General features: G+C 46.6%; 2 protein-coding genes and 1 long non-coding RNA gene across 4 annotated transcripts; 2 read left to right on the forward strand and 1 right to left on the reverse strand.

The window, feature by feature from the left end:
* Positions 1-7,691: 7,691 nt before the first annotated feature.
* Positions 7,692-11,491, reverse strand: LOC147245706 (homeodomain-interacting protein kinase 4-like). 2 transcript variants are annotated; one of them, XM_086185944.1, is made up of 11 exons: positions 11,374-11,491; positions 11,049-11,265; positions 10,757-10,945; positions 10,471-10,652; positions 10,248-10,371; positions 10,046-10,156; positions 9,839-9,925; positions 9,546-9,733; positions 9,261-9,431; positions 9,059-9,165; positions 7,692-8,970 (listed from the first exon to the last, which is right to left on the reverse strand). In XM_086185944.1, exons 2-11 carry the CDS (start codon positions 11,238-11,240, stop codon positions 8,003-8,005), a joined length of 2,319 nt encoding a protein of 772 aa, XP_086042070.1. In that variant the 5' UTR covers positions 11,241-11,265; positions 11,374-11,491; the 3' UTR covers positions 7,692-8,002. The 2 variants fall into 2 exon arrangements, with proteins under 2 accessions (XP_086042070.1, XP_086042071.1); XM_086185945.1 differs by lacking the exon at positions 11,374-11,491 and having other exon boundaries at positions 11,049-11,362.
* On the forward strand, positions 11,141-14,595 carry LOC147245707 (uncharacterized). Its single transcript, XR_015110202.1, has 3 exons — positions 11,141-11,878; positions 13,269-13,423; positions 14,437-14,595. It is a non-coding gene; the product is annotated as an uncharacterized LOC147245707 (long non-coding RNA).
* Positions 14,596-21,625: 7,030 nt separating this feature from the next.
* Positions 21,626-22,894, forward strand: LOC147245708 (uncharacterized). The gene is made up of 2 exons (XM_086185175.1): positions 21,626-22,508; positions 22,563-22,894. The coding sequence occupies exons 1-2, from the start codon at positions 21,717-21,719 to the stop codon at positions 22,815-22,817; spliced, it is 1,047 nt and encodes a 348-aa protein (XP_086041301.1). The 5' UTR covers positions 21,626-21,716; the 3' UTR covers positions 22,818-22,894.
* Positions 22,895-23,213: the final 319 nt, after the last annotated feature.

Genomic DNA, 23,213 nt, shown 5'->3' on the forward strand with positions numbered 1-23,213 from the left:
GAACACGTTTCTGCCAGGTGTGCATGACTCCACCCACTCAGGTGCCAGGTGTCAGGGAAGTAAAAGTCCCTCCCTTGTCAAAGCATCCATCCGTCTATACCTACATCTGTTAATCCATCCATCCGTCCGTCCATACCTACATCTGTTAATCCATCCATCCATCCGTCCGTCCATACCTACATCTGTTAATCCATCCGTCCGTCCATACCTACATCTGTTAAGCCATCCATCCGTCCGTCCATACCTACATCTGTTAATCCATCCATCCGTCCGTCCGTCCATACCTACATCTGTTAATCCATCCATCCGTCCATACCTACATCTGTTAATCCATCCATCCATCCGTCCGTCCATACCTACATCTGTTAATCCATCCGTCCGTCCATACCTACATCTGTTAATCCATCCGTCCGTCCATACCTACATCTGTTAATCCATCCATCCATCCGTCCGTCCATACCTACATCTGTTAATCCATCCATCCGTCCGTCCGTCCATACCTACATCTGTTAATCCATCCATCCGTCCATACCTACATCTGTTAATCCATCCATCCATCCGTCCGTCCATACCTACATCTGTTAATCCATCCGTCCGTCCATACCTACATCTGTTAATCCATCCGTCCGTCCATACCTACATCTGTTAATCCATCCATCCATCCGTCCGTCCGTCCATACCTACATCTGTTAATCCATCCATCCATCCGTCCGTCCATCCATACCTACATCTGTTAATCCATCCATCCATTCGTCCATCCATACCTACATCTGTTAATCCATCCATCCATCCGTCCATACCTACATCTGTTAATCCATCCATCCATCCGTCCATACCTACATCTGTTAATCCATCCATCCGTCCATACCTACATCTGTTAATCCATCCATCCATCCATCCGTCCGTCCATACCTACATCTGTTAATCCATCCATCCATCCGTCCATCCGTCCGTCCATACCTACATCTGTTAATCCATCCATCCGTCCGTCCATACCTACATCTGTTAATCCATCCATCCATCCGTCCGTCCATACCTACATCTGTTAATCCATCCGTCCGTCCATACCTACATCTGTTAATCCATCCATCCATCCGTCCATACCTACATCTGTTAATCCATCCATACCTACATCTGTTAATCCATCCATCCGTCCATACCTACATCTGTTAATCCATCCATACCTACATCTGTTAATCCATCCATACCTACATCTGTTAATCCATCCATACCTACACCTGTTAATCCATCCATCCATCCATCCGTCCGTCCATACCTACATCTGTTAATCCATCCATCCACCCATCCATACCTACACCTGTTAATCCATCCATCCATCCATCCGTCCGTCAATACATACATCTGTTAATCCATCCATCCATCCATCCGTCCATACCTACATCTGTTAATCCATCCATCCATCCATCCATCTGTCCATACCTACATCTGTTAATCCATCCATCCATACCTACATCTGTTAATCCATCCATCCATCCATCCATACCTACACCTGTTAATCCATCCATCCATCCATACCTACACCTGTTAATCCATCCATCCATCCGTCCATACCTACATCTGTTAATCCATCCATCATCCATCGATCCGTCCAAACCTACATCTGTTAATCCATCCATCCATCCATACCTACATCTGTTAATCCATCCATCCATCCATCCATACCTACACCTGTTAATCCATCCATCCATCCGTCCATACCTACATCTGTTAATCCATCCATCATCCATCGATCCGTCCAAACCTACATCTGTTAATCCATCCATCTATCCATCCATCCATCCATCCGTCCATACCTACATCTGTGAATCCATTCATCCATCATCCGTCCATACCAACATCCATCCATCCATCCATCCATGCCTACAGCCGTTAATCCATCCTTCAATCCATCCATCCATTTATCCATATGTACATCCATGCATGCATCCATCTATCCAACCATCCATCCATCCATCCATCCATCCATCCATCTATCCAACCATCCATCCATCCATCCATCCATCCATCAATCAGTCCATCCATCCATCTATCCCTCCTGGACCAGGATGCAGTAGCAGCAACTGAGCATCAAGTGGCCCAGACATCTCTGTTTCTCTCTCTCTCTGTCTGTCTATCTGTCTGTCTCTCTCTCCCTCTGCACTACACTACATCTCCTTGAGGGACCCAAAGGTTTTCCAAAGGCCAGAAGAGAGGCTGTGCTGTGTCTGCCACCTGTCACCTGATCTGGTCTAAGGACAGAAGGTGAGGTTCTGAATGCTGGCGTGATGTCCATCTGGCCTCAGCAGCTGTCAGCTGCACTGACTGGAGGTGAAGGGAGGGACTGTGTGTGTTCTCTTGTTCCTCCACCACAGGAGAACCCCACACGTTTATGGTGGAGGAATAAAGAAATACTTTAGCTTGAGTAAAAGTTCATGGCTTCAGTTAAAATAAGTACGTATGGTTTAGGAAAATACTTTCTCTGGTTAAAATTACTACCCTAGGAGTCGTTGTCATGGTTACAATAACCACCATGCCACAAGCACCCGACAAAATTCACGTTTTTAAAGTAAAAGTGTAGAATTACATGAAGTTGTATTGAAATCTTTACAAGATTCTCTGAAGCACAAAGTGTAGAGGGAACACGAACCTCGGTGTTCCCTCTGCTAACAACCCTCGTATGAAGAGTTACTTTCATTTACACTCTTTAAACATTTGGGAGGACGGTATTAAGCATTTCTCTGGACATTTAGTCTTTGCTTATAATTTCACCAAAAGTAATCCACTCTTTCCTCTCTTTGTTTTTTTTTTCATTTTCATTTGGGTTTATTTACCTCTAAAGCAGGTAGAGAGGCCGTCCAGCAACCGAAGGGTCGCTGGTTCGATCCCCACTTCCCCTGGTGACCATGTCCAAGTGTCCTTGAAAAAAATACTGAACCCCTGATTGCTCCTGATGGCCCTGAGATGGACTGGTGACCCGTCCAGGGTGAACCCGCCTCTCACCCATGTCAGCTGGGATAGGCTCCACCACCCATGACCCTCAACAGGATAAGGAGTGGGAAAAGGATGGATGGAGATATTGCACCCCGAATGATTCTGGAAAAAGTTCACTTCCTCCGAAGGGTTGGGAGTTTCATCATTGAAGTACTGTAGAAAGTGTCATGATGCCGTTTATAAATAAAGATTTAAAAACGCGGAGTTACTGATTGACAATGAAACCAAAAAGTCAGAAGCCTTTCAATCCTGATCCCGATTCAGGCTGATCGGACATTTGATGCTGAAGACAACTTCTCCCTGGAGCGGCTCGATGCCACGACAGCTTCTGAAGTGTTGGCAAGATTATGAGAGCCAGCGGCCGCCATGTTGGTTTGGTCTCAGTGATTTAGGAGGCCTCTTCATAACCCTGAGCTGCGTTTAGAGCTTCGATGCTTTGTGAAAGAGTCTTAGATGATAAATGTAGGAGTCCTGCGAGGACTGAGACGTCCCTGATGTTTACTGATTTCTCTTAAATCAAGTTGGGCGCTCCTTTCATGTTGAAGATATTTAACGAAAGCAGGCGCAGGTCTCCACCCACAGGAAGCAGTCATGGCAGGGGAAGGAGGCTGCAGTGGGAAGTGATTTTCCTCTCGTGGTTGAGAATGAATACAGAACGAGAGAAAGTTTAACACCATCTTGGACAGGAACTGAACAGTGCATTTATGGGATTCTTTCATGTTAAATATGAGCTGGTGAAGCGTCATGAGCAGATATCGTCCTAACAGGAGTGTTGGACTGATGGAAACCTCAGAAACCTCCTGTTCCTATTTGAACACAATATAAGCCATGTAACAATGCACACCAGAGTGTGTGTGTGTGTATGTGTGTGTGTGTCTGTGTGTGTGTGTGAGAGAGTGGGAGAGAGTGTGTTTGCAGTTTAAAAGACACTGTAGGACACATCTGTGAGTGGGCGGATCTCAAAGCCTTGATGCTGCAGCTGGATCTCTCCATCATAATCGATGTGAAGCGCCCCCTAGTGGATCATGGCTTCTACACAACGGATGGTCCTACACGTGGACTGATTCCTGCAGTGGTGAAGCAGACAGCAGCAGACTTGGCTGGCGAGCAGTGTGGTCAACACAGGGAGAGCCATGCATTCTGGGAGTTTGAAGCACAACTGGGGCAAAGCTCGGACCAATCAAGCGACTTGGCTGAAGCACCAGCAGCAGAACACACACACACACACACACACACACACACACACACACACACACACACACACACAGATTCCTCTGATTAAGTGCAGTGAGAACACACTCTTAACTCGTCTTTTGATGAAAATCAAGAGACGGAGCCTCATCACAGTAAAGATTCTCTCTCCTTCCTGTAAGTAAAAGACAGTTTGGGTTCTGTCCAGTTCCACTGGGTCACATTGTTCTGATCCACAGGCAGAAGGGAGGCAGGGAAGGAGGACGGCAACCAGAGAAAGAGAATCCTGCTGACGGAGGATGTCCTGATGCATGGTGGCTCCCCCATGTGACCATTTTGTAGGACTGCATTTCCCATGGCTCCAGCACAGTAAATTCACGCTGCTCACACATGAAAAGATGGTCAATGATGTTGACTTCCTAGGGTTTGTTGAAGCTGCTTTAAAGATGTCGATGTTTTAAACGAAATCCTGATATCTTCTGACAAGGCCTCCTTTCTCCTCATCCAAGACATATTTCATACCTGTTTAACTTAAAATATTCATTTAAAAACGCGTTACTATGAAAGGCCTGATAACATTGAAGGAGATAAAATAATTAAATGCATGTGATTAATTATCCTGCATTCATTTCCATCATTGATCAGGTGGCAGTGACACTTGTTAATCTGATCCTATAGATGAGGATGGTTGAAGTTCAGCACTGACTTCTTGTGTTACAGTGCATTTGTCTTCTCCTGGTTCTGGTCGTATCCACCTGACTTAACTGCGTTTGGAAACTTTACCTGTGATGGTACTTTACTGTCAGGACAACACATAGAAACACTTAGAATCAACATACTAATCCTGGTCCAGAAGCTCTCACACCTGGGTCTCTGCACCTCCATCTGCCTCTGGATTAAGGACTTTCTAACAAACCGCCCACAGTCTGTCAGTCTTGACCCCCACCTCTCCAGCAGGATCTCCCTCAGCACCGGCTCTCCACAAGGATACGACTGTTCCAGACCCTCCTCTCAAACTCTATCATCAAGTTTGAGACGACTCCACCGTGGTGGGGCTCATCTCAGGGGGGGTGAGTCTGATTACAGAGATGAGGTCAACAGACGGACAGGGTGGTGCTCAGTCAACAACCTCCAACTGAACACCACAGAAGCTAAGGAACAAATTCTGGACTTCAGGAAGGGCAGAGCGGACCCAGCACCACTCTACATCCACAGGGACTGTGTGGAAAGGGTCCATACCATCAGATTTCTGGGCGTGCAGATATCCGACGACCTCTCCTGGACTGCTAACACCACGGCGGTGGTAAAGAAGGCCCAGCAGTGTCTCCACTTCCTGAGAGTGCTCAGGACAAACAACCTGGAGGAGAGGCTGATGGTGACCTTCTCCAGGGCCACCATAGAGAGCATCCTGGCGTCCTGCATCACAGCCTGGTACGCAGGGAGCTCAGCAGCAGACAGGAGAGCAGAGGGTCGTTAGCACAGCCCAGAAAATCACCGGCGTCTCTCTGCCCAGCCTGGAGGACATCGCCGGCTCTCGCGACCTCAGCAGAGCTTTCAACATCATCAAGGACCCCCTTCACCCCAGCAACCACCTGTTTGACCTGCTACCCTCAGGCCGACGCTACAGGTCACACAGAGCCAGGACAATGGACCCAGAGATGCTTCTGTCCCAGTGCTGTCACTGCAGCCAACAACCACAATACCAAATAACCTGCTCCACCATGGTAAACTCCATTTATAGTGGATGTGGGGACGGGAAAGCCTATGTGAGTGCTGTATGGAGGAGGCCAGAGAGCCAGGTTCTCTAAAGTGCTGGACGCCTGTCATTGTAAAGCTGGACTGAAGTTTAATTCTGAGAGGTCTTAAAGTCTTAAATTTAACTTGCTGGTTCTTACTCTTATACTTCAGAGGAGATGCTCTCTCTCGAAGAAGAAGACTATAGCAACACCACAGAAGAAGAAGAAGCAGCAAAACAATTATTTCAAAATGGAGGTCCAACAAGTAGCGGACGCTCCTTCGTCAAACAAATCGTTGTGTGGACGTATTTGGGCTTCCCATGTAAAAGACAAGGCAGCGGTGAGACGATGGAGGATAAAACAAAGACCGTGGTCCAACGATGAGGGTCCACAACTCCGTAGACTGCAGCGAGCACTGCTAGCATGATAGGAGGATATGAACCTGTTGAAGGCTCAATTCTCCAGCTCCTTGAGGTCAGACATTCTAGATCTAGACGAGACTGCAGCCCTGAGCCTTATTTAATAGTTGTTTTCCTTTTCATTCAAGAATGTAGTTGTCCTCACTGTTTACAACAACAAAGCACTTTTTTTACTTGAAATTTTAAGTTTGTGTTTGCATTGTAGTCTAAATAAGAGAAAACTAAAAAATAGTTGTTTTTTTTTCAAAGCAAAGAGCATTTATTTGTACTGACGCAGCGAAAACTTGTGTCTGCATGTAAAGGAAGGAAATCATGTTTGATTTTTGCATTTCTGACTGTTGATTTTCTTTCATCTTTATTTCGTATCATTTCGTGAGTTGACTATTTCATTGCACCCCTAGTTGAATGTCTATGGGGCGGCACAGTGGTGCAGTGGTTAGCACTGTCCCTTCACAGCAAGACGGTTCCAGGTTTGAGACATCAAGAGGGGACCAGGTTAATCCAGACTCTAAATTGACCGTAGGTGTGGCTGGGAGAGCCAATGGTTGTCTGTCTCTATGTGTTGGCCCTGCCATGGACTGGCGACCTGTCCAGGGGGAAGGCTGCTGGGATAGGCTCCACCCCCACCACCCTCAACAGGAGAAGAGGGAGAAGATGGATGGATGGATGGATGGAAAAATATCGGAACATCTTTTTGTCTCTCTAACCCTAAAATTGGAGAAAATCCACTCAGGTCACATATTTGTCTTCAAACCCCCACATAGGAATGTCCTCATTAAAATCTGATGCACAGAATAAATCTAACAAAATAAAATACACTTTCTGACTCTCATTGATATCATCTTATAGAACTCACTCCCAGGCCACCACGCTACTTAAATGAGAGTGGAGGCATATTTGGAGGCAGTGACTCCAAAAAGACTCCTTTATTCTCTGTCTGCTTTTGCTGGTTTCACAACAAAGTCACGTGTAGCCTCAAAAACAGGAAATGGCAGGAGAGATGTTCATGTGGCTGTGGTGGACCAACTTATTCTTTCTCTCTTTGTAAGTGGGAAGATTATGTGGTGAGAGAAGTGCAACTTTCAATCATTTGCAACCATGCTAGCAGGTCTATCAGGCTTCCCGTGAACTGAAGCACTTTTGCGCTTCCTATGGACTTCTCCTTAATTAAGTCTAAATTCTTGCTTGTGTTGTATGTCGCTTTGGACAAAAGCATCTGCTAAATGAAATTGTAGAATTGTAGAATTGTAGATGTGTCAGCTGGTGAAGGTCACTTTCGAGTCAGCGCCGCAAAATTCAACTGACAAACAAGCAAATAATGAAGGTTTATTATTCTGCTGGCACGTACAGCGAGCAGAGCAGTTAGCAAAACACCGTTCACACTGGATCCTGAAATGCATCGTCATGGTGAAACACAACACACAGCAACGTCCAGTCAATAAGATTTTATTATAAAGTTCATTTCATTCATCAAGTCCAAGTTCACATGAAAGAAAGATAAAGAAGATTTAACACGATTTCTGGCTCCTCGTCCTTCTGTTGCTCAAGACTTTGGTGATCCCCACTTCCTGTTCATGTCTGGGCTTTCATTCTTCGAATTGGCCGGAGCTCTGAAGTGGTTCCTGCACCCGTTTGGCTCGACTTCCTGAGGCAAGAAAAAAATTCCTACAACTGAGTGTAGGTGCGGTGGCTCACAGGTGAGATTGTGCTAGCTTGAGAGTTGGGTTGGATGGCAGGCATGAAAGAGGACTGGCTCACAGCTGGGGGCCTGAAAGTGTGAGCAGGGAGCTGGATAGCAGGAACAACATAGGGCTGGCTCACAGCTGGGGGCCTGAAAGTGTGAGCAGGGAGCTGGATAGCAGGAACAACAGAGGAGCGGTTCACAGCTGGGGGCCTGAAAGTGTGAGCAGGGAGCTGGATAGCAGGAACAACATAGGGCTGGTTCACAGCTGGGGGCCTGAAAGTGTGAGCAGGGAGCTGGATAGCAGGAACAACAGAGGAGCGGTTCACAGCTGGGGGCCTGAGAGTGTGAGCAGGGAGCTGGATAGCAGGAACAACAGAGGAGCGGTTCACAGCTGGGGGCCTGAGAGTGTGAGCAGGGAGCTGGAAGGCTGAAGTCACCGAAGGGCGGTTCATAGTCGGGAGCCCGAAAGTGCGAGCTGGGGGCTGAAGAGCAGGCACAACATAGGGCTGGTTCACAGCTGGGGGCCTGAGAGCATTAGCAAGAGGCTGGAAGGCGGGCATGACTGATGGGTGGCTCATTTGTTGGGGCCCGAAAGTGTTTGCAGGGCACCGCAAGGCCGGTGTTATTGAAGGGCGACTCAGCAGGGGCAGAAAAGTGCGAGCACGGGGCTCGAAGGCAGGCTTGACTGAGTGGTGATTGACAACAGGGGGCAGGATCATGTGAGAGTGGCGTTGAAAACCAGGAATGGCATAGGGGTGGTTGACAAGTGGGCGCATGAAATTACGAGCACGGGGTTGGAAGATGGCCATTGCAGGGGGGTTGTAGGTTGATTGGCCAGGAATGAGAAAAGGAGCGGGCTGTTGGATGGGGGGGCGGGCTGTATAGGAGGGGAGACGACCCGAAAAGATGAGGTTTGTTGTCTTGTCCTTGGTGGTGGGCTGGCCAGGTTCTGAAAGTGGACGGTCACATATTAGACTCATTGGAGAGATGCAGACAAATGCTGTCTTCATCCATGTCAACAGGACACGTTTACTCACCCGTTCTCCTGTCTGTGGTAGCACCAACTACAGCCGTCCTTGTCGGTTGTTCATTGGTCTTCCTTAAGCTGTTTCCCTCCGTCTTGTGGCCACTGATGTGTGACTGACTGTAAAATGATATTAGGAAAGTTGAAAATGGCCCTTTTAAATTAGATAAATAAGACATCTCTTGTCATAGCGTGGCAGATGCAGGCGAGCTTACCCCTGTGGAGGACCAGCAGTCCGGGCCTTCTTGGACGGGTGATAGAATGTTGGGCTCCCATCAACATCTTCATCTTCATCCCTCTTCCTCTTCCGTGCAAGAGGAGGAGACCTCTGTGGGACAACCTTGGGTAGCCAGGACTGTCCTGCCTTCATAATGGAAGACTTTGCACTGCAAGACAAGGAAACCATCCATCAACCGTGTAAATACAGCAGACAATCGTTTAAAAAAAATGTAAAAAAGTGGGGAACACAAACATATAATTAAATTGTGGTGTTGACTTACTAGGTGCTGGTGGTGCTGCAGCTCCTCAAGTGGTCCATTGTGATGAACGGATGCTGCAGGACCTCAAGAGGTTGGATCCTGTCCGAGGCCTTCAGCTGCAGCATCCTTTTTAGGAGGTCCACAAAAACTTCCCGGTCAGCCGTCTCTGCAGCTTCATCTGCTGGATCCTGGGATTCACCCATGTTGAGCTGGAACAAACAACACCAGTCAAAGTCAGATCTTCAAAAACCTCTACATGATTTGAGCTGCGCCTCAGAAATGTTCATTTTCACATTTTTACAGTTGACACTTACAAGTTTTAGCTCATCTAGAGATTTGAGCTTCAACCCTTTGGTCTTCTGTGGCAGACTCTTCGTCTCCTGGTAATAACAGTTTTGACTCTGAGGAGAAAGAACCACAAATTAATGAAGTCTTTTGTGTTCACTCTCTGTTTTGAAACACAAGAGCACACAAGTGTTGTGTAGCTCAGTTCATCTGAGCAGCAGTGTGGAGGTACAAACCTTGATATTCCAGAGCCCATCTGTGCCCTGGCGGAAGAAGTTGTCCGTCTTCAGCCCCTGAGTCAGCATGTCCTGGGGAATTGGACCGAGTGTGTCCATGATGACCTTGAGCTAAAGATACAACACAGTCCATGAACTGATGATTCAACAACAGATAGATCGATCGATGGGATGGGTACAGTTGACTTTAGTTGAAACTTACCAGCTCATACTCATTGGACCCCCGGAAGAGACGGTCCCCGATAAACATGCGAGCCACAATACAGCCCACGGCCCACATGTCTATTGCCTCTGAATATGGCAGTCCCAACATGACTTCTGGTGACCTGAGAGGAAAAAAGATATCCATTATCATCATAAACTGGACCCACATTATCAGCCACAAACACACCGCTAAGAGATCAAATATGGCCTGACTTACTCACCGGTACCCGCGGGCCTGAACAGTTTCGCCCTGCTTTGCCTCTGACACTTGTCGGGCCAGGCCAAAGTCAATGATCTTGACCCTGTACGGTTCCTTCTTGTGGTCCACAAGCATGACGTTGTCAAGCTTTAGGTCTGTATGTATAATCCCCTCTGCCTTTAGCAAGCAAAGTCCACCAGCCAGCTGAAAGGATATTGAAGAGAAGACCTTAAGACGACGGCAAGGTCGATAGTATTCCATCAATCAACATTTTGGATGGGTGAAGGAAGGAATGTGGAAGAACACACCTGTTGGATAATTTGCCTGATGTCTTGCAGATGGAGGCATTTGGAGTTTTTCTTCCTCAAGTGTTTGTCCAAAGTCTCATGAAGAAACTCAAATTCCAGGCAATAAAGTCTCTTGCTGGAAAAGGCTCGCTCCCACTTAACGAACAGACAGGCTTCATCCAACTTCTTGACTTTTTCAAGCAAGACCACCTGGAGACATAAACCATTCATATTTGATGAGCATGAGATTGTCAGACTCAAGTGTTGTCACAAGGCGAGTATAACTCAAGTGAAGCTGCGTCCAATGTCCTACCTCACGTTCGCCATCAATCTTTCTCATAGTTTTGAGGGCCACCACTTTTTGAAGGCCGTCCTCGTCAGTCCTTTGACATTTGAGGACTTTCCCAAAGCAGCCTTGCCCCAGAAAGGACAAGACCTGATATGTGGACGTTCCACAGGTCAGGACACTTCCTTGGACCAAATCTGTATTTTTCTGTCTGGGCATCTTTAGAGGTCTGATGAGCTCAACTCTGAGGGGGAAATGCAGACACAACACTGAGTCACTACATCACATGAACATTGTATCCTTTGCACCTCCATGTGCAAGATCTATAATTTAAACAAGAAATGGAACGCACCAGGACTGCAGTGTCTGTACTGATGAAGCTGATTGAGTCCTTATATATAGATATAGATACACTGTATGTGCATATATACGCCCTGCCAACTTGACTTTCAGTGTTCTCACCTTCTGTGTGGCGGCCTGAGATCTCCCTGATCTCAGAATGTGGTCTCTGACTTCCCAGGTTACCTCACATAATTTTTACCGTCAAGGATCTCAGCCTGCCATCTCTTCACCTGGTGAAGACATCAGAGTCAGAACTCTGAGACCAAAGTCCCTGATCTCAGAATGTCAACATTTCATGCACTCATGCTGAGATTATACACAAATTTGATGACAAGTTTGACTCGTGGCCCCACTAAAATGTCATTTAAATATTCAGAGTTGATTGGCTGTTCCACTGAGTGGCACCAACGGTGGAGTTGGGAAGACTTGAGATGAGAAGGGAGAGTTTCTTAGCCGAAGCCAGCAAACTTGGGGGAACCAAGAATAAAGTGGGTCATCTAGAGACCTCCATTTTGGTGAGAGAAAGAATATTAGAGCTCATTCTGCTCTGGTGGTGTTTGTCTGTGCTTCGGCTCCATTGTTCTGTGCTACATCATTGATTTGTCCAGACGATGACCAGTGTTCTTCTGTCTATGCTTCACTATGAAGGTTGTCATGATCATAATCTGATCATAGAATGGATGTGAATTCCTCAAAGGTTGTGTGTGTGCTGTACAGAGGCCTTCAGTGGTGTTCACCTCTCAGCTCTTGGTTGTGTCGGCTCAAATATCGCATTCTTAATTTTGGCCTGTGGCCGCAAAAGTTCAGAGTTTCCAAAAAGCCAGATGTGCAGCGACTGTAGAACTGATGAAGATGGACTGATTAAATGAGAGAGGCTAGAAAATTGCTCTCATGACTCATTTTTGGTTCAGGCGGTTATCAGCTGCCTCATAATTCTGAAACGTGCGACTACGGGACCCCCGTGATGAGAGCTATAGCTTGTCCTGTATCCAGGGGCAGGCTAACATGCTACAGTCCTTCATTCCTCTCTGAGTGCTGCAGTGAGCAGTTAATAAACCAAAGAAGTGCTGTTGCTGTCTAGTAACCAGCCTAAGGGTACAAGTGTGTGTCTTCCCACCAAGATCTTCAAGGGGCCTCGTCTCTCATTTTCTATCAGCTGCTTTTAACTGATGGCAGACTGCTGTGAAACGGTGGCCCTTGATTGATTCACACAGGTCACGGAGCAGGAAGGAGGACACAAATGTAGCTCATAGCGCAGGTTCAGGCAGGAGCATCCTACAGGTTTTCCTCTTCCAAACCACCAGCAGGAGGACCTGTGAGCGTGAATCCCCTGTAGCAGGCCCTGATGCATGGCGTTAGGTGGCAGGATGCCATGGTGAAAGGGACACCGCCCCTCAAGTGGAGGATCTGGGTTCAAACTGGTGTGTTGGTAAGCACTGGGCCTGCTGGAGCATCCTTGAGAAAGACTCTGATCCTGCCAGGTTCTGGGCTCTGTTCCATCTCTGACCCTCCTGTTCAGGGTGCAAACCAAACACAGAGAATCACACAATCACATTCTTTTCATTCTCATTACACAGAGAAATGCTTGATGAACCCTTTCCTCCTGCTGTGTGTTTTAGAAGTCAACATTTACTGAGGAACAGATGCTGGTTTTCAATTCATGTTAATTCAACAGAACTGTGTGATATCGTTCTTTTCTATTCTTATTCTTTCAGTGTGTTTCAATTCACTTTGCACCGGACAAAGGCTTCGTGAACATGAATCATGCAGAGTTTAACTGAGTTCTTATCAGGCAGAACTGAAGGAGGTCTGCTGCGTATTTCCAGCCTTTATAGAAACGCTGATTGGTTCCCATTTTCAGGATGCAAGTCGTCGAATTTGTGCTTTATGTGCTTTTTAATCCAGGCAGGCATGACACAAATCTCCTTCACTCTTCCTGCTCTGGAGAGCATCCTGGATGCAGCACCTGGAGGTCAGGTCAGTACTGTGAAGACATCTGGAGAATTGGAGATGTGGGCTGCTCTCCCACTGAGCTTCAATGAGAGATGGATTCAGTGGAGGTGGGTGACTCAGAGAATCACCTGTTCCCTTCGCAAAGCCGTCATCAGCTCTCACCTTCATGATCCAGATTGAATGACTTCCCAGTGAAAAATGAATGTGTGATGTATGAACATAGAACAATAACTGCTGCTTCTCCTAAGAATGTAATCATGAATTCCAGTGTTAAAACAGAAAATAAGACATGGTTGTAGTCACTGGAGTTTCTCTGAGTGCTGCAGCTTTCTGGACATACGAGGCTTCATTCACCAGGAGCTGCAAAGACTTTGTTTAAGGCTTCACTAAGACAATGAAACCTTGGAAGCTTTGACCAAAGATGTGAGTGTAAATGCAGCTGACGCCTCCAGGCTGTCGGAGCTTGTAGGTTGTGAGTGTGAAGCAGAGACTGAACGACGTTCACCACAAAGAGCAGTCATTCGTTTCTGGAACAGAATTTTTTCAATTCTTTCCTCAACTGTCGTCAGAAAAGCTGGCAAACACACAACAGCGCCTCTAGTGGTGACATATTTTTATGACGTGCTGCTCTGAGCCCGGAAAGCTCAGTTGGTAGAACATGAGACTCTGAATCTCAGGGTGGTGGGTTTGGGTCCCATGTTGGGTGTCAGTAATATTTTATTTTCCTACTTGGTGCAGACATTTCCACATGGATTTATTCCAGTTTCCTCTTTGGAGTCTGGAAAGTGACAGTTAATAAACATTCAAACTCACTGACCCCCAAATTTAGCATTGATACTTTATAATGCCACCTGAAGTAATTTGACTGGTTTTGGACCCTCCTTCAGAGTTCTTTACACACTAGAAATCTGATCCTGGTACAGCTGACCTCCACAAATTTTATTCTGGTATGATAAGAAAGGTTTTATTTTACTTTTTCTTTTTTAAATGTTCAATTTGCGGTGTTTTGTTGCTAATTACCCAGCGAATGTAAGAAAATTTTGAAAAATATTTAAAAAAATGCAAATGGTTTAAACGACAGAGAAAGCATAATAAAGATATAATAATTATATATTTACAGGTCAGAACTCTGCTGGAGAGAACAACAGAAGCCCTCTCAGCCTCCCGCTGGCTAAGACCCGCCCATGAACACATACTAGCCAATCACAGTTCATACCTGCTGCACTTTACTCACAGACATCCTGAGTTCAGAAGACAAGCAGAGACCAGCATCGTTCCTCAGGACTTGCATCTGATTTTACTTTATTTTTCAAGTAAAAATGGTGTGAATGGAGAAATGCAGCTCTGATACCTTGATACCCACCCGTGATCACTGCTTCCATACAATCAGGAGTTCTAGTTTGTGATGGATCTCCATGCTCCTTGATACGTTGTACTTCGACACACTTGTGTTTGGCTTCCACAAATCCCCTTCCAAACCAACTCAACATTCATCCTGGTGATCTCAAACCAGAGAAGAACTGAGATCAGAAGCAACTCAAGTTTTCTGTTTTTTTAATACATTTTATTTTACACAGACATATACACAAACATACTTATACACACAAACATGTTCAAAATAATAAAAGTAAAATTGAAAAGAAAAACAAAACAAAACAATAAAACAGAGACACGATCAGACAAACAGCAGCTTCCAGTACTTTCCAACCCCACGCCTCCCTCCCCTTTACTCCTTTTTAATGATTTCAGGCACTTAAACTCATGAACGTCAACAAACCGACTTCCTAAACAGCCTCAGAAGACAACAATAGCAACAACAACAACAAAACAAGAAATTAAGTGTGGGGTGCCCCAAGGGTCAATTTTAGGTCCAATACTTTTTAATCTATACATGCTTCCCCTTGGGGACGTCATCAGGAGTCACGGCATCAGCTTCCACAGTTACGCTGATGACACGCAGCTGAACATCACCGTGTCTCCTGGTGACACAGGGCCTATTGAGACCCTTTTTAACTGGATCTTAGATATCAAGTCATGGATGGCAGAGAACTTCCGACAGCTAAACCAGGACAAAACTGAAGTTTTAATCATTGGCCCTGAAGGCAAGAGAGAGGAACTTTTACCAAAACTAGAAGATTTGAAACCTTCACAATCTGTAAAGAACCTGGGTGTCATTTTTGACTCTGAGCTGAATTTCATTCCACATGTCAAGAATATAACTAAGATAGGTTTTTATCATCTTAAGAATATAGCCAGAGTTGCCCGTTCCTCTCCCAGGCCAACACGGAGGTGCTGATGCATGCTTTTACTTCCAGTCATTTCGATTCTTGTGATGCCCTGCTCTCTGGTCTTCCCAAAACAACCATCTAGAATCTACAATTTCTCCAGAATTCTGCAGCACGTGTGCTGACGAGGACCAGAGGGCGGGAGCTCATTACACCGGTTTTGAAATCGCTACATTGGCTCCCCGTGTGCTTCAGGACCGATTTTAAGGTTCTTTTAGTAGATTTTAAGCGTCTGAATGGTCTTGGCCCATCTTATTTATCTGAACTGCTTTTATCAGATCAACCTTCATGGACCCTGAGGTCCTCTGGCACCGGCCTTTTAGTCGTTCCAAGAGTCAGAACTAAAACCCACGGGGAGGCTGCTTTCAGCCATTATGGCCCAAAGTTCTGGAACAGCCTGCCAGAGAACATCAAGTCCGCAGAGACTGTTGATGTTTTTAAAAGGAGGCTCAAGACTCACCTTTTTAGCTGAGCTTTTAACTGATTTAACTGCTTTAGTCTCTTTTATCCTTTAATTTTATCACTATATTTTATTTTTACTTTGACCTTTTAATTATTCTATTCTACTTTTTCATTAGCTCTTAAACTTTTAGATTATATATATATTTTATGTCATTCTGATATTTTAATATTATTGTAATTTCTGTTCTTTCGTATTCTACCTTCTTTTAGTCTTTTAGTGTTTAGCTCCAGTGTGTCCTGGTGGGGGCCCTCCACACTGGGAGGTGTGTCTGGTCCGCCTGCAGGGGCGTCGTCCTTGGGATCGTCCAGGCCCGGAGAGCTGGGGGGCTCTGCATTATATGTGGAGTGTACCCAGTCTGTCCAGGTCGGGGGTCTCGGTGGTGGCGCTCCCTGTGGTTATGGGCTGTGGTGCCTCCCGGTGAGGATGGCTCCCATAGGTGGTCTTTCCTCACTAGGATTTTCAGTGCCCTGCCATGTTCCTACTTAAAGTCAGTGTGTATGAGTGTGTGTGTATGTGTGTGTGTGTGTGTGGGGGGGGGGTGCATGCATGTATTTGGTCATGTGGTTTGGGAAGGCCAGGTTCTTAACATTTATTGTATTGTTTTATATTTTATTTAATGTTGCCTGTTTATCTTTTATTTCTGCGAAGCACTTTGTGTTGCAATTTCTGTATGAGAAGTGCTATATAAATATGAATGAACTAAATAAACTAAAACATGAAACCAGAAACATGTGCTTCACAATGACAGGAGCTAATTTTCTAATGGAGCCCAAATTTCCACACAACCCCGGTCCTTATTTTCCAATCTAAAGGCCACTTTCTCGAAATGTATTGTCTCCACGGCCTCAGTGATCCATTCCTTCTCTCCAGGGGAGCCGTGGAACAAATCCAGTTGTTCATGATTATTTTTTTGGTAATCATGCACAACAAGAGGATATCCATTTTTTCTTCAGGTGAAACTTTGTTAAAATTATGTAAATCCCCTCATATTCATGACTCTTCCACTTATTCCTGTTCAGGGTTGCGGGGTGGGGGCGTGGAGCCTATCCCAGCGTCTACGGGCAAGAGGCGGGGTTCACCCTGGACAGGTCACCAGTCCATCACAGGGCCAACATAGAGAGACGAACAACCATTCACACTCACATTCACACCTACCGCCAATTCAGAGTATCAATCAGCCTCGTCCCCAAATTGATGTCTTTGGACTGTGGAGGAAGCTGGAGTACCAGAGAGAACCCACACAGGAACGGGGAGAACATGGAGACTCCACACAGAAAGACCCTGTGCCCGAGCCGGGACTCAAACCCGGAACCTTCTTGTTGTGAGGCCACAGTGCTGAACACTGCACCACCGTGCTGCCGGGGAGAATATTACTTTTTGCAATGTTTACTCGACCCCACAGCGATATGGGAAGGCCTGACCAGCAATCAATATTTGCTCTTATTTTATTCAAAGGTTCAGTGAGGTTTGTACCTCTTGTTTAACAAATGCTTGATGGAATTTTAAGTCCAAGATATGTAAATTCTGTTTGTTTCCATTTTATTTTGGTATTCTGCATGCATGTAGCAGTACAAGTTTCATTTAACGGCATCAATTCACTTTTCTCCCAATTTACTTTCTATCCTGACAGAGCACCGTACTGAGTAATCTGGTTAAGGTGCTGAAGTGAAGATTCCACGTCTGTTCAGTATAAAATTATTTCATCACAGTACAACGATATCTTAGATGTTTGCCCTCCAATTCATATGCCCTTTATATTATTGTCAGATCTTATTTTCTCAGCTAATGGCTCAATGACCAAATTAAAGAGTAGACCTGAGATTGGGCAGCCTTGTTTTGCACCTCGATGGAAAGTAAATGGTTTTGAAAGGCAAGGCAGTTTTATTTTTAGAGCCCGTTTTCACCACCAGTTTGTCTCAAAGGGCTTCACATGGCATCATAACAACATCCTCTGTCCTCAGACCCTCACATCGACTGAGGAGAAACTCCATAGAAAACCCTTTGAACAGGGGAAAATCTGAGAAACCTCAGGGTGAGCAACAGAGGAGGATCCCTCACCCAGGACGGACAGACGTGCAGTAGATGTTGTTACAGACAAGAAAACAGTTTACAATACAAAATGTGGGAAACATGGAAATGTTAACAACAGTTGAGGAAGGAAGCTTCTGGAACGGGAGGCAGGGAGAGCAAGCCAGCTTGATGGGGGACTGGATGGCAGACTGGTTCATGGAAGGGGAGGCAGGGAGAGCAAGCCAGCTTGATGGGGGACTGGATGGCAGACTGGTTCATGGGAGGGGAGGCAGGGAGAGCAAGCCAGCTTGATGGGGGACTGGATGGCAGACTGGTTCATGGAAGGGGAGGCAGGGAGAGCAAGCCAGCTTGATGGGGGACTGGATGGCAGACTGGTTCATGGGAGGGGAGGCAGGGAGAGCAAGCCAGCTTGATGGGGGACTGGATGGCAGACTGGTTCATGGGAGGGGAGGCAGGGAGAGCAAGCCAGCTTGATGGGGGACTGGATGGCAGACTGGTTCATGGAAGGGGAGCGCAGGCTGGTGTAACAGCAGGGGAAAGGTGGGGGGTAGGGGGGCGATGCAGGTGGCGGTTGGTGCCGAGAGGTGGAGCTCCGGTGGATCTGTGGATAACACAGAGAGTCTGAGAGACACCAAGGACAAACGACAAAGTGAAACAAGTCATGGTAATGAGGAGAGGAGAGGAGGGGAGGAGATTCACCATGTAAACGAATCCCCAAATATTATTGATGAGCTCCAGGGATGGGAGGAGCCTGTGTGCATGCAGGTGAGTCTGATGCAGCACCAGCTGGGCTCCTCTGTCTGTAGGTGACATTGTGTTTGGACGCCATCTTGAGACGACTCCAGAGTCGGCCAGAGAACAAGGTTGGAATTTGGATGTTGGAGATGAAGGCAGTCAGATGATGCCAATGACCACATCAAAGAGATCAAAGACATCAGTCAGAGAGGGTTTGTCAGTTTGTGAGTTTGGAATTTATCTCAGAACCTCATGATGTCAGAAAGGACGTCAGCACATATGAGAATACGTCGGTGTTAAATGTTCTCACACTTGGACATCCAGTTACACACAACAACCTCAGAGAGTCTCAGAGCTTGAAAGACAAACTGTGACCTGATGAAGTCCATCAGACGCTTCATAAGGAAGGAGAGGGTGGCAGAAAACCAGGAGCTGAGATCCCTCAAGATGGCATTTCAGAAGCTCCGGCTGGAAATGCAGGAGCTGAGGGCTGAGGCCTTGAAGAAGGACGAAGAGAAACTGTCTCTGCAGATCAAACTGACGGCTGAGGAGGTTCTCAGAAAAAAGACGGAAATGAAGGTGTCCTGCCTGGAGGAAGAGCTCGACGTGATAGAGCAGGATGTGGCTGAGGCCAAGTCAACTATGAGGAAGCTCCAGGAAGCATTGGAGACGATGAGGAATCTTGCCAATGAAAAATTGAGAGAAAAGACCCTGGCTGTTCTTGAGGCCAGGTCAAAGACAGAGCAGCTAGAGGACGACCTGCAACACAAGGACCTCGCTGTGAATGAGGCCAGGTTGAAGGTGGAGCAGCTCCAGAAGGAGCTGCAACTGAAGGACCTGGCTGTGAACCAGGCCTGCACCACCATCAGTCAGCTCCAGAAGGAGCTGGAACACAAGGACCAGGCTTTGCATGGGGCCAGGTCACATTCCCAGCACCTTCAGGGACTCCTTCAGAGGCTTCTCAAGAAGGCCAGGAAAGAGCTGCATTCCATGGACTTGGCTGTGGAGCCGACCAGGGCCAACATACAGGAGCTACAGGGGGAGGTGCTGAGCAACGACCAGGCCATGAACGAGGCCATGTCAACCGTCTGGAAGCAGCAGCAAGAACTGGAGATGCTGGAAGGTCAAGCCTGTGAGGAGCTGCCACAGGAGGAGCTGACTGTGGACCAGGTCAGGTCAGGAACCAGGGAGGATGAAGCTCAGGAGGAGCTGGGCACAGCAAGAAAAGCCCATCAAGACCTGGACATGAGGGCGCGACTGCCAAAGCACAGGGAGTCGTCAGAGCAGGAGCTCATCTTCGCCACCAAGACCAGCGATCTGGAGTCCTCAAGTAAAAGGAACAACCAGGAAGAGCAGACAAAGAAGAAGAGCAAGAAGAAGGAGAGAAACTGGCTGTTGAGGCTTTTCAAACGAGGCTCCAAATGACCAGTTCATCATGAGTTGATATGTTTATTGTTCATTGGTGATAAAACGAAAACTGTTGAATCATTGAAGAGTCTGTGTATTTGCTTCACATGGCTGCTGTTTGTATTTGAAATAAAGGAAATTAAAACAACAGTACTTTATCAGCATGTTTGTGTGTGTGTTTGTGTGTGTGTGTGTGTGTGTGTGTGTGTGTTTGTGTGTGTGTTTGTGTGTGTGTGTGTGTGTTTGTGTGTGTGTGTGTGTGTGTGTGTATGTGGTGTGTGAGAACATGTGTGATGGTGTTTTTGCCTAATGGAGCCCTCTCAGGTATAAGTGTTCCCTCTCGCAGGAGCCTTGATCTCCATAGCGACCAAAGACCAGTCCTAATGCAGCAAAACAAGGTGGGCGTTCTTGGTTAAGGTGTGAGCTGAGTTTAGTTAAGGTTAGGATTAGGATTAGGATTAGGATTAGGGCTTCGGTCAGGCTTTTCATGTCAAGGAACGTCAATTGAATGTGCTACTAAGGACAGCAAACCTTTAAGTATTTGTGTGTGTGTGTGTGTGTGTGTGTGTGTGTGTGTGTGTGTGTGTGTGTGTGTGTGTGTGTGTGTGTGTAAACTCACTGGTTGTGTAACAGTTCCTATTGGAGCCTACATGATATTTTTGGTTGATTTAATATTTGGATAATAATTTGGGTTGATATGTGGATGAAGGGGTTATTTACATTATTGACAGGTGTTGTAAGGAGGTTCAGGTTAATTCCTTTCACTTGGAGATGTGTGGATGTTTTTAAGTTAAAAGGTTGCATACATGACCTTTAACGCGGATGGTTTTGGGGTGGGTGGCTGATGTGAGAGGGTCGGGTCAGTCGTTATGGAGTGGAGCCGCACAGTTTTTAGACCTCCTTTTCTGTGTCCTTTCATTTTTAACGTGTTGAATTTTTTGTATCGTGCTTGGTTTGTTGTAGTAAACTGCCAACGACAAAGAAGGATTCGTGTGGAGGTTATTTTGTTTTTCGTCAAGTGGAAGGCGAGGGAGGAGAGCGTCAAGCTCATGGGGTCAAAGATCAGGAACCTACAGTTCCATTAAAATCTCGATTCATCGTGGAAATGAATCCCAGACGATGATTGATCAGGTGAGTCTGATGCAGCACCAGCTGGGCTCCTCTGTCTGTAGGTGACGTTGTGATTGGACGCCATCTTGAGACGACTCCAGAGTCGGCCAGAAAACAAGGTCGGAATTTGGATGTTGGTGATGAAGGCAGACAGATGATGCCAATGACCACATCAAAGAGATCAAAGACATCAGTCAGAGAGGGTTTGTCAGTTCGTGAGTTTGGAATTTATCTCAGAACCTCATGATGTCAGAAAGGATGTCAGCACATATGAGAATACGTCGGTGTTAAATGTTCTCACACTTGGACATCCAGTTACACACAACAACCTCAGAGAGTCTCAGAGCTTGAAAGACAAACTGTGACCTGATGAAGTCCATCAGACGCTTCATAAGGAAGGAGAGGGTGGCAGAAAACCAGGAGCTGAGATCCCTCAAGATGGCATTTCAGAAGCTCCGGCTGGAAATGCAGGAGCTGAGGGCTGAGGCCTTGAAGAAGGACGAAGAGAAACTGTCTCTGCAGATCAAACTGACGGCTGAGGAGGTTCTCAGAAAAAAGACGGAAATGAAGGTGTCCTGCCTGGAGGAAGAGCTCGACGTGATAGAGCAGGATGTGGCTGAGGCCAAGTCAACTATGAGGAAGCTCCAGGAAGCATTGGAGACGATGAGGAATCTTGCCAATGACAAATTGAGAGAAAAGACCCTGGCTGTTCTTGAGGCCAGGTCCAAGACAGAGCAGCTAGAGGACGACCTGCAACACAAGGACCTCGCTGTGAATGAGGCAAGGTTGAAGGTGGAGCAGCTCCAGAAGGAGCTGCAACTGAAGGACCTGGCTGTGAACCAGGCCTGCACCACCATCAGTCAGCTCCAGAAGGAGCTGGAACACAAGGACCAGGCTTTGCATGGGGCCAGGTCACATTCGCAGCACCTTCAGGGACTACTTCAGAGGCTTCTCAAGAAGGCCAGGACAGAGCTGCATTCCATGGACTTGGCTGTGGAGCCGACCAGGGCCAACATACAGGAGCTACAGGGGGAGGTGCTGAGCAACGACCAGGCCGTGAACGAGGCCATGTCAACCGTCTGGCAGCAGCAGCAAGAACTGGAGATGCTGGAAGGTCAGGCCTGTGAGGAGCTGCCACAGGAGGAGCTGACTGTGGACCAGGTCAGGTCAGGAACCAGGGAGGATGAAGCTCAGGAGGAGCTGACTGTGGACCAGGTCAGGTCAGGAACCAGGGAGGATGAAGCTCAGGAGGAGCTGGGCACAGCAAGAAAAGCCCATCAAGACCTGGACATGAGGGCGCGACTGCCAAAGCACAGGGAGTCGTCAGAGCAGGAGCTCATCTTCGCCACCAAGACCAGCGATCTGGAGTCCTCAAGTAAAAGGAACAACCAGGAAGAGCAGACAAAGAAGAAGAGCAAGAAGAAGGAGAGAAACTGGCTGTTGAGGCTTTTCAAACGAGGCTCCAAATGACCAGTTCATCATGAGTTGATATGTTTATTGTTCGTTGGTGAGAAAATTGTTGATAAAACGACGTGAATCAAGTTTGACGAATCATTGAACAGTTTGTGGATTTGCTTCATGTCATTGCTGTTTTTATTGCAAATAAAAAAATTCAAACAAAAGTACATTGTCAGTATGTTTTGTGTGTGTGTGTGTGTGTGTGTGTGTGTGTGTGTGGGCTCCATCCCCCCACAACCCTTAACAGGATAAACGATAGAAACGGGATGGATGGATGGGGCTCAACTGTTCCTTGCTGCAGCATTTCCAGTCTGAAGCCATGAATTATAACTCAGGACAAGAACACATGAATATCATAATGACACTGATCATTCAACTTCATCAGGAGACCTACTTTTTCATTTTAGT

This window comes from Aulostomus chinensis, chromosome 18 (assembly GCF_037954235.1).
Source record: "Aulostomus chinensis isolate RoL2024-O1b breed Wild chromosome 18, RoL_Achi_v1.0, whole genome shotgun sequence".
Classification (NCBI taxonomy): domain Eukaryota; kingdom Metazoa; phylum Chordata; class Actinopteri; order Syngnathiformes; family Aulostomidae; genus Aulostomus; species Aulostomus chinensis.

What these genes read in the sequence shown, in the direction of transcription:
- LOC147245706 (XM_086185944.1), bottom strand. Translation starts at nt 11,240, where the DNA reads ATGCCCAGACAGAAAAATACAGATTTGGTCCAAGGAAGTGTCCTGACC. An exon ending in ATGGGCTCTGGAATATCAAG is followed by an intron (nt 9,926 to 10,045) that starts GTTTGTACCTCC and finishes CTTTCTCCTCAG; the next exon opens with AGTCAAAACTGTTATTACCA. An exon ending in ACTGCTGGTCCTCCACAGGG is followed by an intron (nt 9,166 to 9,260) that starts GTAAGCTCGCCT and finishes ATCATTTTACAG; the next exon opens with TCAGTCACACATCAGTGGCC.
- LOC147245708 (XM_086185175.1), top strand. Translation starts at nt 21,717, where the DNA reads ATGAAGTCCATCAGACGCTTCATAAGGAAGGAGAGGGTGGCAGAAAAC. An exon ending in AGGAGCTGACTGTGGACCAG is followed by an intron (nt 22,509 to 22,562) that starts GTCAGGTCAGGA and finishes ACTGTGGACCAG; the next exon opens with GTCAGGTCAGGAACCAGGGA.